The sequence below is a fragment of the Eulemur rufifrons genome, unplaced genomic scaffold (genome assembly GCF_041146395.1).
Source record: "Eulemur rufifrons isolate Redbay unplaced genomic scaffold, OSU_ERuf_1 scaffold_220, whole genome shotgun sequence".
In the NCBI taxonomy this organism is placed as follows: domain Eukaryota; kingdom Metazoa; phylum Chordata; class Mammalia; order Primates; family Lemuridae; genus Eulemur; species Eulemur rufifrons.
In genome coordinates, this window is record NW_027183002.1 from 187,431 (window position 1) to 204,999 (window position 17,569).

General features: G+C 49.2%; 2 gene segments (V, D, J or C); both read left to right on the forward strand.

The window, feature by feature from the left end:
* Positions 1-3,196: 3,196 nt before the first annotated feature.
* Positions 3,197-3,692, forward strand: LOC138379920 (immunoglobulin heavy variable 1-2-like). The segment is given in 2 exon segments: positions 3,197-3,293; positions 3,376-3,692. Coding segments are annotated over 2 exon segments (363 nt in total).
* A 12,196-nt stretch (positions 3,693-15,888) lies between these two features.
* On the forward strand, positions 15,889-16,401 carry LOC138379919 (immunoglobulin heavy variable 3-43D-like; the record flags this gene model as incomplete). The annotated part of the segment is given in 2 exon segments: positions 15,889-15,989; positions 16,094-16,401. Coding segments are annotated over 2 exon segments (354 nt in total), but the record flags the coding sequence as incomplete, so codon positions are not given.
* Between the last annotated feature and the right edge of the window lie 1,168 nt (positions 16,402-17,569).

The window sequence follows — 17,569 nt, forward strand, 5'->3', positions numbered from 1 at the left end:
TAAACAAAGAGTTCAAGCTGTCAAATTTATGGTCCTCCAAACCCACTATCAACGTGTCTCTGATGTTAATACCAAAGAATCAATGATTTGATTCCTCCTCAAAACCAGTGGGGAATGTTACAGTCTGAGTTTCACACCGAAAAGTCACTAATCTGCCATTCTGCTTCTGTAAACCTGCTTGCTCCTGCTTACTGAAGACAGTACACTCAACACAGAAATCCCTAAGTGACTATAACACCCATGTTCTGCGTAAAATGATTCCAGCCCCACGTTTTGCATGAAGCGATTACAACACTCATGTTTTGCATGAACAAAATATGGCCCAGATCCTGTCACACCAAAGATAAGAAAATGATGTAATGCTCACTCAAGGCTTTTTGTACACGTGCTTGCTCAATCTTAGTAATTTTCCACCCACAAACTTACAATATAAAAACTTTCCGTTTCAAAGGCTGCCTGCTGCTCTCTGTGCCGCCTTTGGTGGTGCAGAGAGTAGTCCCTGGCCAGCTAATAGAGACTCCTGATTTGGCTCAATTCGGTCTTTAGGTGGTCATTTCTCAAGTCTCAGACCATAACAAGTCTATCTGAGCAAGAGAACGTAGGGAGCCCAGACACAGGGGGACAAAACCGAGGTCTCCAGAGGAACTTGGACCCTCTGGCAGCTACATGCTCAGCGCCCCTCTCTCATCATCCTCACACTCATTTCTTTCTCATCCTTTGTGGTATTTGCAAAGTTTCTCTTCCCCCCATGGAAATATTCAGCATTTCCTTGGGAATCCCTTGGGCTAATCCAGGATACAGATCCAGGGAGACCCAGGTCTCTCCTGCAGCGCCCTGGGCTTGGGCAGGTGCAGGGGTGACTAGGAAGTGCCTCGGCCCCTGTGTCGGATGCAAGGCCTGGGGCCCAGGAGGAGGGCAGGAAGGGGAGATGAACATTGGGCTGGGCACACGAGGATGGTCAATGCCACCTTCCTTGCTGGTGAGGAGGGAGCCCCGGGGAAGCCTGGCCTCCCTCACAGGGCAGGAGCCACACTCACCCGGCTGCTGCCCACCCAGGAGCTGACCCGGCTCAGCAGCACCACCTGAGCTGGCCGACAGCTCCTGCTCTGAATTATCAGGGCCTCACTCCCCTCAGTTGTGGGTTCCCAGGGGGCTCCCAGCCCCCGCTCACACCCCTACTGGTCTCCACAGTGTCCTGGGCAGCAGTGAACTGAGGACACCCATCGTCCCTGCACCTTCATGGCCTCTGTGGTTGGCACCAGGGAGTCCCTGGGCACAGCCTGTGTTTGGGGCCAAACACAGCCCCCTGCTCTGGGCAGGAGGCACCGGGAAGTCACATTGCAAAGGGCCCTGCTATGGCATGGAGGACCAAGGTCCATGGAACAATCACCCGTGTCCTCCCCAGGCCACCTGCAGCCCCTGCTCACCTCAGCAGAGACACTGGGTCCATGTGCAGCGTCAACTGCAGCCAGGACCAGGAAGCAGACGTGTCTCCTCCACTGTGGTTTTCAAGTGCGGCTCTTCTGTTCCTGGACTTGAGAAGTAAAAAGCAAAAGACAGTCACCCCGTGGATCCCCCCTGCCCAGATGGGACAGGGACATGGCCCACAATAGATGCCCCATGGGGGAAGCAGCAGGTGGTGGCCCATCCCAGGCCCTGGTCCTCAGGGACTCGGACCTTCCCAGCTGTCCCTCCTGAGTCCCCTCTTCCAAGATCAGTTCTTGCTTCTCCACCTGGGGAGATGCCCCATCCAGGTCCCCAGGGCCCTGCCCTCAGGCTCCTGGCTGTGCCCCTGAGAGGGGGCCTGCTGGGCTGCAGGGCCAGGGTGGCCCTCCCCACAGTCCGGGCAGCTCGGTGTTGGCTGCATTGACTGCACATGGCTCTGCCGGGTGTGGCCCTCCAGGGGCAACCCTGGCCCCACCCAGGGGCATCTGCAGGGTCCCTCTAGCTGGGAGAATAGGCAAACCCACAGCGTGGGCAGGTCCATTTCTCCCGTTGTGAGGTGTTTGCTGTTGTCTGTCTGACAAGGGGACATACCCAGGCCCAGGGTCAGTGTGTGGGCTCGGCCCATGTGCCACATGCAGGGAAGAAGGGAAGTACCACTCCGGCTGCTGTGAACGCGGGCCACAGTGTGTGAGTGTGTGTGTGTGAGCGTGTGTGTGAGTGTGTGTGTGAGTGTGTGTGCGTTTGTGCCCTGCAGGATCAGTAGTTGTGTGGCTGGCTCTGAGCCAGGCCCATGAGCTGTGGGTTAAAGTGACATTTAACCAGAAGAACTTCAAGGACATACGAGGCTCCTGCCAAGCCCCGAGGGTTTCTGCACCACTGTGGGTGTGGCCGGGCCACGGCCTGTGGAGCTCCAGGGAAGGGGCTCCCCGAGGCTCTCACAGAATCCTTGCTTGGGGCCTCCTTGCAGAGCTCCCTGGGTTTAGAAAGGCCAGTTCACCCTTTCCAGTCAAAAGCACATGCTGTCAGTGAAGGAGCATGTGACCTGGGGCACAGCCAGGTCACCCTGGGCTGGGGACACTGGGAGGAAGATGCTCTGTGAGTCCAGAGGGAACCTCCACTGCCAGAGGGGCTGGGCTGCAGGGGGCGCTCAGGAGCACCCAGCACAGGCTGCCGCCAGCAGCAGGCTCAGAGGAGGCTGGGAGGGGTTCCTCCTGGGGACTGGCTCTTCCTTTTTTAAAAAACCAAAAATAAGAATTTTATATGACATGTTATTCCTCCTCAGCTGTGTTTAAGTAACACAATATTTTAATGAAAGCCACATTTACAAAGGGTCTCTAGCCCTCCTGCATGTGCTAAGAGTAAGCAGCTGGGGGCAAGGGAACATTTTTATATACAAATGGGCAGAAAATTTCAGGGAACTCACGGATCCAAAGGACAAGACCTTTGGGTATAAAATGGCACAGATGGTCCCAGGGCTCTCCGTGCATTTCCCACGTGGGTTCACAGTGAAGAACGTGTATTTGGCGGCTTGTCCCTAAGGGGGAGGACCTCTGTGCACATGGAATCAAGGGGGTTGCAGGGACACCTGTCCTCAGCGTCACCCTGTTGCGTGGCCCCCGCATCATCTCGGTTCTCTTTCTCACACTGGGGCAGGTCTAGGGCTATAAAACGTCCTGCCTCATGAATATGCAAATGGCCTGAGGTCTGCTGGGGTACATACAGCTATGCCTGCGCCCCGAGAGCGTCACCCCACCACCACGTCCCTGCTCTGGAGAAGCCCCTGGCAGCTCAGCTCCTCACTATGGACTGGACCTGGAGGATCCTCTTCCTGGTGGCCGCAGCGACAGGTGAGGGGCTCCCCAGTCCCAGGGTGAGGAGGGGCCCGTACCCAGCCAGGGGGACTCACCCAGTCCTGTCTCCTCTGCACAGGCGCCCGCTCCCAGGTCCAGCTGGTGCAGTCGGGTGCTGAGGTGAGGCCACCTGGGGCCTCCGTGAAGGTGTCCTGCAAGGCTTCCGGATACACCTTCACCAGCTACTACATGCACTGGGTGCGACAGACCCCTGGACAAGGGCTGGAGTGGATGGGACGTTTTGACCCTGAAGATGGTTCCACAAACTATGCACAGAAGTTCCAGGGCCAAGTCACCATGACCAGGGACACGTCCACCAGCACAGCCTTCATGGAGCTGAGCAGTCTGCGACCCGAGGACACGGCCGTGTATTACTGGGCGAGAGACACAGTGTGACAACCCACATCCTGAGGGGTCGGAAACCCTGAGGGAGACGCAGCTGTGCTGGGGATGAGAAAGTGATGAGGGACATTAGATTGAAATGTTTCCCAATATGCGTTAGTTAGTTGAGGAAAAGGAATATGTGACATGTGTATGCAGTCTAATTACATTGCAAAGATTTCATTCAGTTGTCACCGTATCAACGGAGCTTAGAGAACTATGGAAGATTCAAGCTAATAAAGCCAGTACAAGCATTTCCATTAAGTTATTAACGTCAACATGAGTTTTCACATCAGTTGGGTAAATAAATTGGAGTAAGAATTCTAAATCACAAGGTACATGCCTTTTAACACATAAGAAATGGCCAAAATGTCTCCCAAAATGTCTTTCTTATTTCTTGTAAATGAAATTTATTTTACGGTGGTTTTAAGTTCACAGTACCATCGAGAGAAGGTCCAGAGAGTTCCCGTTCACTCCCGGCCTGCGCCTGCGTGAACTTCCTCGGTGTGGACACACCGTGACAGGTTCATCAATAGGTTGCAATGGACGAACCTACGTTGAAACGTCGTCATTACCCAAAATCCACAGCTTGAGTTTGGTGTCGCCGTTGGTGCCGTCCCTTCTGTGGGTTCTGGCCAATTGATACAGACATGCATCTATTATTCTGGTGCCATAACTTGCCGACTCATTTGTGGAATTCCAAGGGAGGCAAACGATGGTGCCTGGGAAAAGAGGCCACTCTAGGGAGGGTGGAAGCGGACAGTGGGTCAGGAACCGAGCCTGCCCTCGGGAAGGCCCGCAGTGGGTCCCGCGTGCTGTGCTGGCCTTTGCCCTCCTCAGAGGTGAAGGCGCCTCTCATGTCCTCTGCGGAGCAGGGAGAACCCCCGAGGCATCCCCACCCGCCTGTGTTGCTGTGCCCTCAGGGGTGGCCCTCATGACTGCCTGCCCCATCCTAGCGCCCGCTGAGGAGGGCAGGGCACGGACTCTCTCCCCCAACACAGTGGCATCAGGGCATTGGTGGCAGGAGGGTATTCCGATTAGGAATTACGAGACAGTGAGGGACAACAATTCAGTTGGCTGTTCTCAGGTGTCGAGAACATTCAGGTGTAGGTTTGAGACCTTCCTTTGCTTTTGGCTTTAAGTAATTTACGGAAGTTGGGTAGTGGATCACTTTCATCTATTAGAGTGTATTGGAACTTCAATAACTTTTGTGCAAACTTTTATATCACGTCTATGGAAATTTTAGCCTGCTCAATAGAAAATAAGATATAAAGGTATTTTTCTGGGTTTATCATCCAATATCATAGAATAGTCAATGGTACAAACCAGACAGATACGTTTGATTAAGGTTACAGAAGTATCTGCTGTGCATGAGACGTTATAATCACTTTGGTAGAGTCTCTTTAACTTGAAAGTGCCTTATTTAAAAGTAGCAAGGAACGTTATTCGGCTGAGGCTCATGTATTACAAGGAATAGCTGAGAGTTTGGGAAAATCTGTGTCACTCTTGACACCCAATACCTTGGAGCCCCGGTGAGCAGAGTTTCGCCGGCAGAGCAGCAAGGCGTCCCCCAGGTACTGACGGGTGTCGGCCTTGTCACCGTCCACGCACCCTGAACACTTCCGGGTAGGGAGGGGATCGGGCACTTCTTCTCTTCAGAGCATTGTTGCTGATCGCACACGAAGGGACCTACTGCTGTCAATGTTCTTGGTCACTGCTGTGCCATCTTTTGTTCCGCTGTCTCTTCTGCTCACGGCATCCGCGGCTGCTTCCAGGACAGGCCCTGGAGAGGGGGGCCGCCCGGCTCCGCGGTCTGTGGGCCACGGGCTTCACATCCTGCATCATTTTTCTCTGACAGCATTTCAGCATGTCCTGTGGCTGTTTTAGACCAGGCAGAGAGGCGACTTCACATTCTATTTCTGTTGTCAATACAGGTCTGAAATTTCCCATTTGACGTCACTGGTGAAATGCAATAAAATCGGGAAAGTTGTTACATCAGAAACTTCGTAAACTCCTGATTTGTGTCAGGAGTTGATTCCTGCCCCGTCCCCCGATCTTCTGCAGTCTGCGTGGTGGCCACTTCTCGTTCTGTCTTGTGTTCCTCTTCAGCCGCAGACCCTGCGTGAACACACTGTGTCGAATCCCTGGGAATCGGCTCCACTATTCCAAGGAAATGCCCATAACTTGACTCACATCATATTCTTCCAGTGTTTTCTGCCACTTGTTTCCATGTGGGCAGATTCTCCGAGCCCTGTTCTGGGCAGAGCTGCACAGCTGAGGTCCTGCCCTTTCGGGGACACAGCATCCAGCTTCTCCAAGTGACGTCCTCCCTGGTGCCCTCTGAGGGATGGAATCCCTTCGCAGGCCTGGGCCTGGCCACAGACCTCAGGGAAGGCCTGTGGCGTGTCCAGGACACGCTGACTGTGGAAGAAGAAAAAGGCCTGGGGAAACTCCTGGGGACGTTGTGGGGAGGGACCCGGCTGTGTCCGGATCTACATAAGAGAAGGAGGGTTCAGGTATGGGCTGGAAGCAGACGCCATTCAGCCCAGCTGGCCTTTCCCCACGCAACATCCTCTGCAGTCACCTCCTTTTGGATGGAGGGAAGGGCAGGTCAGGCTGTCACGTAACAGCGGTAACGTAACAATCTCTCAGGGGAGACGGGAACCACGGTACATGGGAGGTTCAGGGAAAGAAAGCAGGAAGGACCCAAACGAGCCAGATCTCAGTCCCTTCCCTGCGTGAGTACGAAGCTTCCCCATGGGAAGATTTCTCCTCAGTCTCCAGGACAGAATAGATCTGCTAATGGGCTGTGTAAGGTCACGACGCCCTCCTTAGCCAGGCCGGGGTGTCTGGGGAAGGCAACGCTGTGGTCTGGAGGAAAACGAGATTGCTGTGTCCTCTCCTTGGCCTGCTGCCAGCTGCACAAGGCGTCTCAGAGGTCAGACGTGCACCAGGTGCCATGGCCACTGCTGCATGTGGCTGGCGGGGACCGAGGTTCCGCGTCCTCAGGTGTCGCTTCCAAGGTGCAGCTGCAGGAGTCGGGCTCAGGGCTGGTGAAGCCATCTCAGACACTCTCCCTGACCTGGGACATCTCTGGACTGTTCATCACACGCTGTGGTTACTGCTGGAGCTGCATCTGCCAGCCCTGGGGCAAGGCATGGGACTGCGTCAGGGACACATGCTACGTAGGGAGCACAAATTACAACCTGTCCCTCCAGAGCTGAGTTGCCACGTCCTGATCAATGTCCAAGATTCAGTTGTCCCTGCAGCTGAGCTCTGTGCCCACGAAGGACAGGGCCGGAGTCACTGTGGGACACACAGTGAGGGGACATCAGTGTGAGCCCAGATACAGACCTCCCTGCAGGGGCGCTCGTGGCCACCAGGGGGCACCCGGGAACAACCTGAGCACAGAGCTGGACCTGGGCAGGTGTGGGTGGAGGGGAAGGGCTGCTTTCCTGTCGGGGGGGTCGTGGCTTCCTCTCCATATAACCATGTCCTCTGGGGGACTTGTCTGAGTTCATGACCCTGTGCTTCCCCCTGAAGTCTCAGATACATTTGTGGTAACGACAGAAAATATTCTCACCTGCTCAAAAGGCAGACAGTGGCTTCCAGGCACTTTCTCCTGTCCCCAAATGTACATTAACTATCAACACTTTGGAATAAGTTGTAAATGGATAAAAGACTTTCTCTTGGACAACACAATGCAGCACAGCACGCAGAAGCCGGCAAGCAGGACACAGAGCCCGCGGGACATCAGGGGCAGACGGCTCCTCCCCCCGCTGGAGACCCCAGAAGGGCTCATTTCCCAGCTCAGGAGCTGGTGTGGAGGGAAACTGAGGATACCTTTCAGACCCTGGGGTTTCCTGTCTCTGCCTGTCACTCTTCTTCCTCAGGAGTCCAGGTTGTCTCCTTGTAATGCCCAGGTCTCGTTCATCTGAAATGGGATGACTGAGGACCTGAATTCAATGCAAATTTAAGCCTTAATTTTTTTCACTTTTCTGCTCTCCATAAACTTTCAGTACAATATTTGGAGTATGACATCAGCCACCCGCCATCCACACCCTTGTGCCATGAAAGGGTTTTGTGTTTCCTACGCTGTGTCGGTCATTCAGGAGCAAACGCTTCTCTGCAGAGATGATTCTGTATGTGCCGGGGGTTTGCTTGGCCCCTGGAAAATTTAAACTGCAATCCCTTTAGCAAGTCCAGCTTCCAGTGATCCAGTGCCTATGTCCAGTGTCGTCTTGTCTCAGCCCACATGCCGCCTGCTGGGCTGTGCCTAATAAGCTAATGCTCTGGTCCTGTTTCTCCCTGCAAGTCCTGGTCTCTCTGCAGATTTCAGGTTTGTTCTTGGTGAAATAACTTCTGCTATTTGAAATATTAAATAAAATTTGCTAATCCGCAGCTCCCGCAGTCATGCTTTATAGATGACGATGATGTTGCTATTATTGTGGCTGATGTAAGAAGAAGAGCTTTTTCTCAGCTGTCTGCTTCTCCCAGGTGAGGATAAGCTTTATCCTTAATGCCAAGAAATTAGAAATGATCAAACTATTAACCAGTAGTTTAATAAATAAGAATTTTGTGCAAATGATGCATCAGGACACTACATCAACAGCAATGGCTGTGTCATGCTCACTGCAGCGTGGCCGCGTCCACAGTGTGTGCTGTGAGTACAATAGGCAAAAAGCACCTGCTACGTGATTCCACTGTTACAAATTCTAGAGAGTGAAAACTCAAGTAACATAAACTATGTCAGCAGGTGCCTGGGTAAAGGGAGGGAGAGGGAAGGAGAAAGAAGGAGGAATTTTAGAAGGAGAAGTGTCAACATTGAGGGAAATCAATTTCCTCCATATCGCAGACAGGGGACGGTGTGTCAGCATCTTTCACTTGTTCACTTCAACTGTGCTAAGGCCACTGAGTACCAACTATGCCTCATTAAAGTTAATATGAACAATTAATAGATGATTTGGTAGAGAAGGAGCGATGGACAAATAGATAATAAGGGAGATTTTAGGTTCAGTTATCTGCATTAATCCTGTGTGCCAGGCTTTCTATATATTATTCAGAAAAAAAAAGCAGAGAGGCAAGAAACTGGCTTTATCTTGTTATGATAGAATTGGGGTTCTAGAATCCACCCTAGGCATGTCCAGGTTTGGTCTGCAGTGGGTTCCAAGGACGGGATCATGGCCCAGACACAGAGATTCCCAGATATGTGTTTCTGGACATATCACACAACTTCCATATGTGTCTAGGCTTACGTTTACATCTGTAAAATACACGGAAACTTCACACCCACAGCACATGGTTTCTATGTGTCTGTAAGTTAAATAAGTGAACATGAGCAATTGATCACTGTACAGTCACCGAATTTTTTTCTGGTCTTGCCGTCCCTCAGCTGCCCCACCCAGGGCTTGCTATATAGCAGGGGACATGCAAATAGGGCCCTCCCTCTGCTGATGAAAACCAGCCCAGCCCTCACCCTGCAGCTCTGGGACAGGAGCCCCAGCCCCGGCATTCCCAGGAGTCCCCATTCGGTGATCAGGACTGAACACAGACACTCACCATGGAGTCTGGGCTCAGCTGGGTTTTCCTTGTGGCTCTGTTACAAGGTAATTCATGGAGAACTGGAGATATTGGGTGTGTGAGTGGATGTGAGTGAGAGAAACAGGGGTGTGTGTGGCAGTTTCTGACTAGGCTGTGTCTGTGTTTGCAGGTGTCCAGAGTGAGGTGCAGCTGGTGGAGTCTGGGGGAGGCTTGGTCCAGCCTGGGGGGTCCCTGAGACTCTCCTGTGCAGCCTCCGGATTCACCTTTGATGACTATGCCATGCACTGGGTCCGCCAGGATCCAGGGAAGGGGCTGGAGTGGGTGGCAGTTATATGGTATGATGGAAGTAAGCAATACTACGCAGACGCCGTGAAGGGCCGATTCACCATCTCCAGAGACAACAGCAAGAACACGTTGTCTCTGCAAATGAACAGTCTGAGAGCCGAGGACACGGCCCTGTACTACTGTGCCAGTGACACAGTGAGGTGACTTCAGTGTGAGCCCAGACACAAACCTCCTGCGGGGGTGCGCATGAGCCACCAGGGGGCGCGCGGGACACAACGAGCAGAGTCAAGGCAGTGGACAATGATTGTTTCCTGTCAGAATTTGGGGCCTCTTCTTTAGAAATTTCAACCAGGGACCTATATTCTTTCCTGGCTCTGCGCTCGTCACTGTAGTGTCTGAATTAGAAACGTCTTGTTGTACTAAATGAACAAGCTCTCACCTGGACACATGGTGGAACATCAGTCACGTGGGCAGAAATGACACTGGTGTTATCACAGGGGTCAGAATCCTGAGGAAGGAATCCCAGGGGAACCTGCTGAGCATTTTCCAACCAGACTCAGCGCACAGACCTCAGTGGGACTCCCTGAGTGGGACAGTCTTTGGGATTCAGGTTGGGACATGTAGGGACCTGGGCAGGGTCAGTGTCTCATAAAACCTAACACTGTCAAGTTGTTCTCTCCTCATTTAAAACTGTACATTTCAGATGCAGAAATGATTTAGTTCAATTTTTTTTTTTTTGGAAGTCTATTTTGTTTCTCCCTTGGTTCTGTTTTCACATCTTCCTCTGTTCCTTTGTCCCACACAAAATGGAGGGTGTGGTCTCTGTGTCTAAATCCTGGGGCTCAAACCCTTCACCTGGAGCTCAGGTGTGGCTCTGGCTGTGGCTCCTGAGGCACCTGGGAGAGATTGATGGGATGGGACTGTGTCACCCACCATTGCTGGGACCCTCCTGCTGTCACCTGGGCATGGACTCACATTGGAAATGCAAGCAGCCATTAGTAGCTGCGAGAATGAGATTGATTGGTCAAAGTGGGATGTGTCCACTGAGACTCTCACAGAGTCACCTTCAACACCTGTGGCATTGGAGAGACCTGCAGATGGAAACCTCAGTGTGCTGAGCAGTCTGGGTGACATCCAGGTCCTTGTGAGTGGTGTCCTTTGGCTCCACATGATCACACCCCACCCTGCAGTCCAGTCCCTGCTGTATGTTGTGTCTGCCCGAGATGGCCCTTTATCCAAGAGCTGCCTCACCCTCCCCCCTCTGCTCCTCCTGACTGCCCTCTCCTATGTTCTCCTCCTTCCTATGGAGAGCAAAATCATTCCTTGTTTTTATTGTCATACCCATTGTTATCAAGGAGAAAGAAGTGTCGTGTATTGAACAAGGATTTGTGTCTAACCCACATGGGATTCACAAAAGATTTCTTCCATACATTAGTCTTCATCATGGGAGATATTTGTGGAAAATGATGCACAACATCCATCTTATGAAGAAATTTCCATTCTGAGTTAGTTCCATGTGTACCTTTAGACACAGATGTGTCCTCATTGCAAGTAGGAAACAGCTAACTATGTGACAGGCTTTGCCACCTTGTACAGTCCCTGCCTATGAAATAGCTACAGGGTCAGACAGGAAGGTGCTAACACCACAGGGCACATCAGGGAGTGTGGAGGAAGGGACAGGCCCATCAGGACAGGTGTGACTGCTGCTCCTTTAGAGTAACTTTGTTGATTTTAGTTGTTTATAGCATTTTAATTCAAAATTCCTACAGCACTAAAACACACTTGATTTATGTAAAGCCCAAGAGAGCTGCAAAGCTCAGGAGTTGGTGAGCACATGTCATGGTGCAGGACGCGGTGGGTGCCCCTGAGGTGGCCACAGGTGAAGGGTCACTCAGCATGAGGGTGAGGAATATGGACATTATGGCAAAGAAGGCAGGTGTCCTCCTGGGGAAGACAGGAGGTGGAGACTCTGTTGGCTGAGTCTGCAAGGGCTTGGGCAGGGGCACCAGGGTCTGTCCTAGAGAAGTGGCATCTGATGAAAGGATCTGATGTTGGGCGATTCTGGAACAAAGTGAGGAGCACAGAAATCAGCTGAGGGGGCTCCCCTGAGGCCTTGAAAGAGGTTGCTTTATGAATGCGACATCATGACATGTGGATCAGAGGAGCAGAGAGCCACACTGTGGAGCAGCCACCACCCCGGACCTGTTAGATGCGATCATGTGTGTGCAGAGGCAGGACGGCTGACACAGGGCAGGAGCGGATGGCGTGGATGGGCGTGGCCGCACGTGTGTATCGTGGGAAAGTGTGATCCGTGCAGGGACAACTCAAGTCAGCGCGGATCCTCTCTTCACAATATCGCAGCTTTGAATGTTCATATCTACAGTTAGCAACATGCTTATTTTCTTAGTTTATTCGCTAAAGGCAACAGTATATGTTTCAAATAATTCGTGATTATTTTATATTTCCTGATATTTATAGGTTTTTCTTTCAATAAATTCTCTAATCTGTGGCTGGGAGCCTGTTAAAATATGGCCCTATCAGAGCATAGCAACCAAATCTACAAGAGAAAAATGTTTCCCAGTTGCTGATTGCCAGGAGTCAGCGATTTCAGTAAGATGCGTGTGGTGACAGCGTGTGGAGCCACGAGATCACGTTTGCAGTCACCTACCGTGAGATGCTTCATTCTCTCCCAGTGAAACACAGCAAGTGGGGATGGCCACAGCAGACGCAGCTGGGTTAGTCTCCTCTGTTCTAAACTGCTCTTGCATAATGGGTTTCTCATTTGAAGAGTCTATTTTAACTCACATCAGCCTGTATTTACTATTTTAAGGAGATGATACATGGGGTCCTGTTTTGTCATACCTACGAGTAAGTCATAGTGAAATGATTTAATTTTAACTTACTACTCAGTGGGCCAGAGCATCCAAGCCCTCAGTAGAATATTTTGGAACAATATGTGCTGTCACCGTGGTGATTTAGGCAAGGAAATCCTTACAGTGTTTAGGATGAGGTGTTCCTCCTTGTCCGTATTATATATGGCAAAAACCATAATGGTATAGGGAGACTTTGTCAAAACTTTTTATGGGATTTCTAGCTTCAATAATAATCTGTGCTTCAGTATTAAGGATATGCAATATTGTCAAGGAGTGAATTTCTGCTCTAAGATACTTACAGCTTTTGTTGAAGAGGACAAAAAGCCAGACAACACCCTGTTATATTTACCATATATTATTTTAGTATATTTTGGATTTCTAATTGGGTCACTCACAGACTGCTCTCTGTTCTATTGCACAGTATAACTAGAGTTAATAAAGTTAATAATAATGTAGATTTCAAAATAGCTGAAACATAGAATTTTAAATATTCTCACTATAATGAAATAACAAATATTTGCAGTGATGGACATGCTAATTATGCTGATTCGATCATTCCACAATGTATACAAGTATTGACATCCTGTTGCTTCTCTTCAATATATATAATTATTGTCAATCAAAAATAAATAAAATTTGACCCAAGTGCCCAACAATACATGAGTGGAGTAATAAAATGTGGCATCTGTATACCATGCAGTTCTACTCAGCCACAAAATGCAATGGTGATCTAGCACCTCTTGTATTAACCTGGATAGAGCTGGAGTCTGTTCTACTAGGTGAGGTATCACAAGAATGGAGAAACAAGCACCACATGTGCTCCCCATCAAATCTGTGCTGACTGATCAACAGTGCAGTGTTCACATGGTAGTAATACTCAATGGGTGCCCGACAGGTGGAGATGTGGGCGGTGAACTTACAACTAATGCATGTTGAGCCCACTGTGTGGGGGGAGGGCACTCCTATAGTCCTGCCTCGGGGAAGGGGGGGCAAAGGCATTATATGTAACCAAAAAATTTGTACCCCATAATATTGTGAAATAAAAAAGAAACAATAAAAATGATAAATATTTTGGATGAGGAATACGATAATTTTCTTAATTTGATCAATATGCAAGGTATGCATATATCAAAACACATGTTAAATATATGCATTGTTTTTCAATTAAAATAAAATAAAATGTTTAAACGTAATGGTACAAGAAAAACCACCCAGGTATATTTCCTTTTATGCAAATTGTATAATCTTCTGTATTTTTTATTTAATTTTTCACGTATCATTTTAAATTTCATAATATTGCGGGGGTACAAATCTTTAGGGTACATAAATTTCCTTCCTCCCACCCGAGTCAGAGCTTCAAGCCTGTCCATCCTCCAGATCCCAAAGGCAATCACAGCAACAACAAAAATAAGTAAATGGGACCTGATCAAATTAAAGAGCTTCTGCACAGCAAGAACACTATCAGGAGAGCGAACAGACAGCCTACAGAACGGGAGGAAAGATTCGCACGCCACACATTTTATATTCTTTAAGCCTTTTCTTCCGTGTCTATACGCAGATCATATGCAAAGTGGTCCTTGCTGTGAAAATGTACAGACCTTTCTAGAAGCTCCATGTGATCTCTCATGGCTTCTGGGCACCTTCAATGTTCAGTGACAGAAAGGATGGTGTGAATATTTCAGTTCTTTTTCTTTTCTTTTTTTTTTTTTATTTCAGGATACTATGAGGGTAGAAATGTTTTGGCTACATTTTATATCTTTGCCTCACCCAAGCGAGGATTACACTCATGGCCTTGCCATATACAATGCTCATCTTGTCCATGAGTTGTGAGTTTACCCCCCTCACCCCCTAATCCCTGGAAAATATTACTACCATGTGAGCACCATAGTGTTGATCAGTTAGTGCCAATTTCATGGCGAGTACATGTGGAGGCTGTTCCTCTGATCTTGTGATACCTCCCTGTGGATAATGGGCTCAAGCTGAATCCAGGAAAATAGAAGAGGTGCTAGGTTTCTTATAATTGAGTAATATTCCCCTGTATGCATATACCAAATTTGAATGATGCCCTCATGAATTGACGGACACTTGGGTTGTTTCCACATCCTTGCAATACTGAATTCTGCTGCCATAAACATTCGGGTGCAGATGTCTTTATTATAGAATATCTTTTGCTCTTTTGGGTAGATGCCTAATAGTGCTATTGGTGGATCTAATGGTATTTCCATTTTTAGCTCTTTGAGGTATCTCCAAATTCTTTTCCACAGAGGTTGCATCCATTTGCAGTCCCACCAGTGGTATAAAAGTTCTGCAAGTCCTGGTCTCTCTGCAGATTTCAGGTTTGTTCTTAGTCATATAACTTCCATTACCTGAAATATTAAATAAAATGTGCTAATGTATGGCTCATGCAGGTGTGTTGATGTGAACGATGATGATGTTGCTGTTATTTTTGTTGATGTAAAAAGAAGAAGAGCTGTTTTCTCAGCTGCCTCCTTCTCCCAGGTGAAGCGAAGCTTTACCCATAATAGCAAGGAATTGGAAAGAATGCCAACATTAACCAGCAGCTTAAAAACCAAGTCTTTTTTGCAAATGATGCATCAGGACACTACATCAATGACGGCAATGGCTGTGTCATGCTCACTGCGGTGTGGCCGCGTCCACAGTGTGTGCTGTGAGTACAATAGGCAAAAAGCACCTGCTACGTGATTGCACTGTTACAAATTCTAGAGAGTGAAAACTGAAGTAACATAAACTATGATAGCAGGTTCCTGGGTAAAGGGAGGGAGAGGGAAGGAGAAAGAAGGAGGAATTTTAGAAGGAGAAATGTCAACATTGAGGGAAATCGATTTCCTCCATATCGCAGACAGGGGACGGTGTGTCAGCATCTTTCACTTGTTCACTTCAACTGTGTTAAGGCCACTGAGTACCAACTATGCCTCATTAAAGTTAATATGAACAATTAATAGATGATTTGGTAGAGAAGGAGCAATGGACAAATAGATAATAAGGGAGATTTTAGGTTCAGTTATCTGCATTAATCCTGTGTGCCAGGCTTTCTATATAGTTTTCAGGAAAAAAAAAGCAGAGAGGCAAGAAACTGGCTTTATCTTGTTATGATAGAATTGGGGTTCTAGAATCCACCCTAGGCATGTCCAGGTTTGGTCTGCTGTGGGTTCCAAGGACAGGATCATCGCCCAGACAGTGACATTCCCAGATATGTGTCTCTGGACATATCACACAACTTCCATATGTGTCTAATCTTACTTTTACATCTGTAAAATACATGGAAACTTCACACCTACAGCACATGGTTTCTATGTGTCTGTAAATTAAATAAGTGAACACGAGCTATCAATCACAGTACAGTCACTCAGTTTTCTTCTGTTCTTGCCCTCCCTCAGCTGTCCCACCCCAGGGCTTGCTATATAGCAGGGGACATGCAAATAGGGCCCTCCCTCTGCTGATGAAAACCAGCCCAGCCCTCACCCTGCAGCTCTGGGACAGAAGCCCCAGCCCCGGCATTCCCAGGTGTCCCCATTCGGTGATCAGCACTGAACACAGACACTCACCATGGAGTCTGGGCTGCGCTGGGTTTTCCTTGTGGCTCTGTTACAAGGTAATTCATGGAGAACTAGAGATATTGGGTGTGGGAGTGGATGTGAATGAGAGAAACAGGGGTTTGTGTGGCAGTTTCTGACCAGGCTGTGTCTGTGTTTGCAGGTGTCCAGTGTGAGGTGCAGCTGGTGGAGTCTGGGGGAGGCTTGGCCCAGCCTGGGGGGTCCCTGAGACTCTCCTGTGCAGCCTCCGGATTCACCTTTGATGACTATGCCATGCACTGGGTCCGCCAGGCTCCAGGGAAGGGGCTGGAGTGGGTCGCATACATTAGTTATGATGGTGGTAGCACATACTACGCAGACGCCGTGAAGGGCCGATTCACCATCTCCAGAGACAACAGCAAGAACACGCTGTCTCTGCAAATGAACAGTCTGAGAGCCGAGGACACGGCCCTGTACTACTGTGCCAGAGACACAGTGAGGGGACATCAGTGTGAGCCCAGACACAAACCTCCTGCGGGGAAAGCGCGGGGCCGCCAGGGGGCGCCCAAGACACAAGGAGCAGAGTCAGCCCAGGGCAGGTGCAGGTGGAGGGTAAGGGCTGGTTTCCTCTCAGGGTCGGGGCTTCCTCTCCAGAAAACGGTTTCCTCTGGGGAACTTCTCTGAATTCACCATTCTGTGTTTCCCTCTGCAGTCTCTGAGTTGGATATGTTTGTGGTAAGGAGAGAAAAAATTGTCACCTGCACAAAAGGCAGAGAGTGTGTTCCAGTCACTTTCTCCTGTCCCCAAATTGACATTAATTATCAACACTTCTGAAGAAATCCAAAAATACATAAAATATTTTGTCTTGGCAACACAATGCAGCACAGCACACAGAGCTCAACGTTCCTTCTAGCCGGCAAGCAGCATAAAGTGCCTATTGGACATCAGGGGCAGACGGAGTCAGCGTTGTAAGCAAGAGAAGGAAGACCTAGCTCCTCGGTCGCATGTCATGAGTGGAAGGTTGTCACTCTGCAAGATCATCAGCTTATCCTGAAGGTCGTGGTACCACTGTGGCCTTCAAAATACCAGAAGCTTCACGGCTTTTATAAAAATGCTCACTTTGGCGTCCTCCACTGCAGTGGCCAGCAAGTGCTCCGAGCTCTGAATTGATGCTGTTAACTTTCTTGGCATTATATTTCTATAAACATGTTATTAATATATGTTCTAAATTGTAAAATATGGATATATCTTCATATATATAATCAGTAATAATTATGGTTTTCAGTACATTGTTGTATGCCATAAAATTAACCAACTTTGTCAACTGTCTCTCTGCCCATGGCTATTCTAAGAGTTTTGTCATCCATAGACAATCCGTGGCCCTGATGGGCAAATTTCATTTACCTTCCCCACCGGGAGCCTGGACTGGGACCCAAATGAGGAACGAGGTAAGGAGGCTCTCGATCGCTATCACAGACTCTGCTACAAGGCATACGGACAGTGGCTAAAAGGCCGACTAATCTGTCCAAGGTAGGTGAGACCATACAGGGGCCTAACGAGCCCCCAGCAGTGTTCCTGGAATGCCTTTTTGAAGCTTACCGCCTGTATACTCCCATAGACCCAGAGGCACCAGAAAATGACGTGCCATTAATATTGCCTT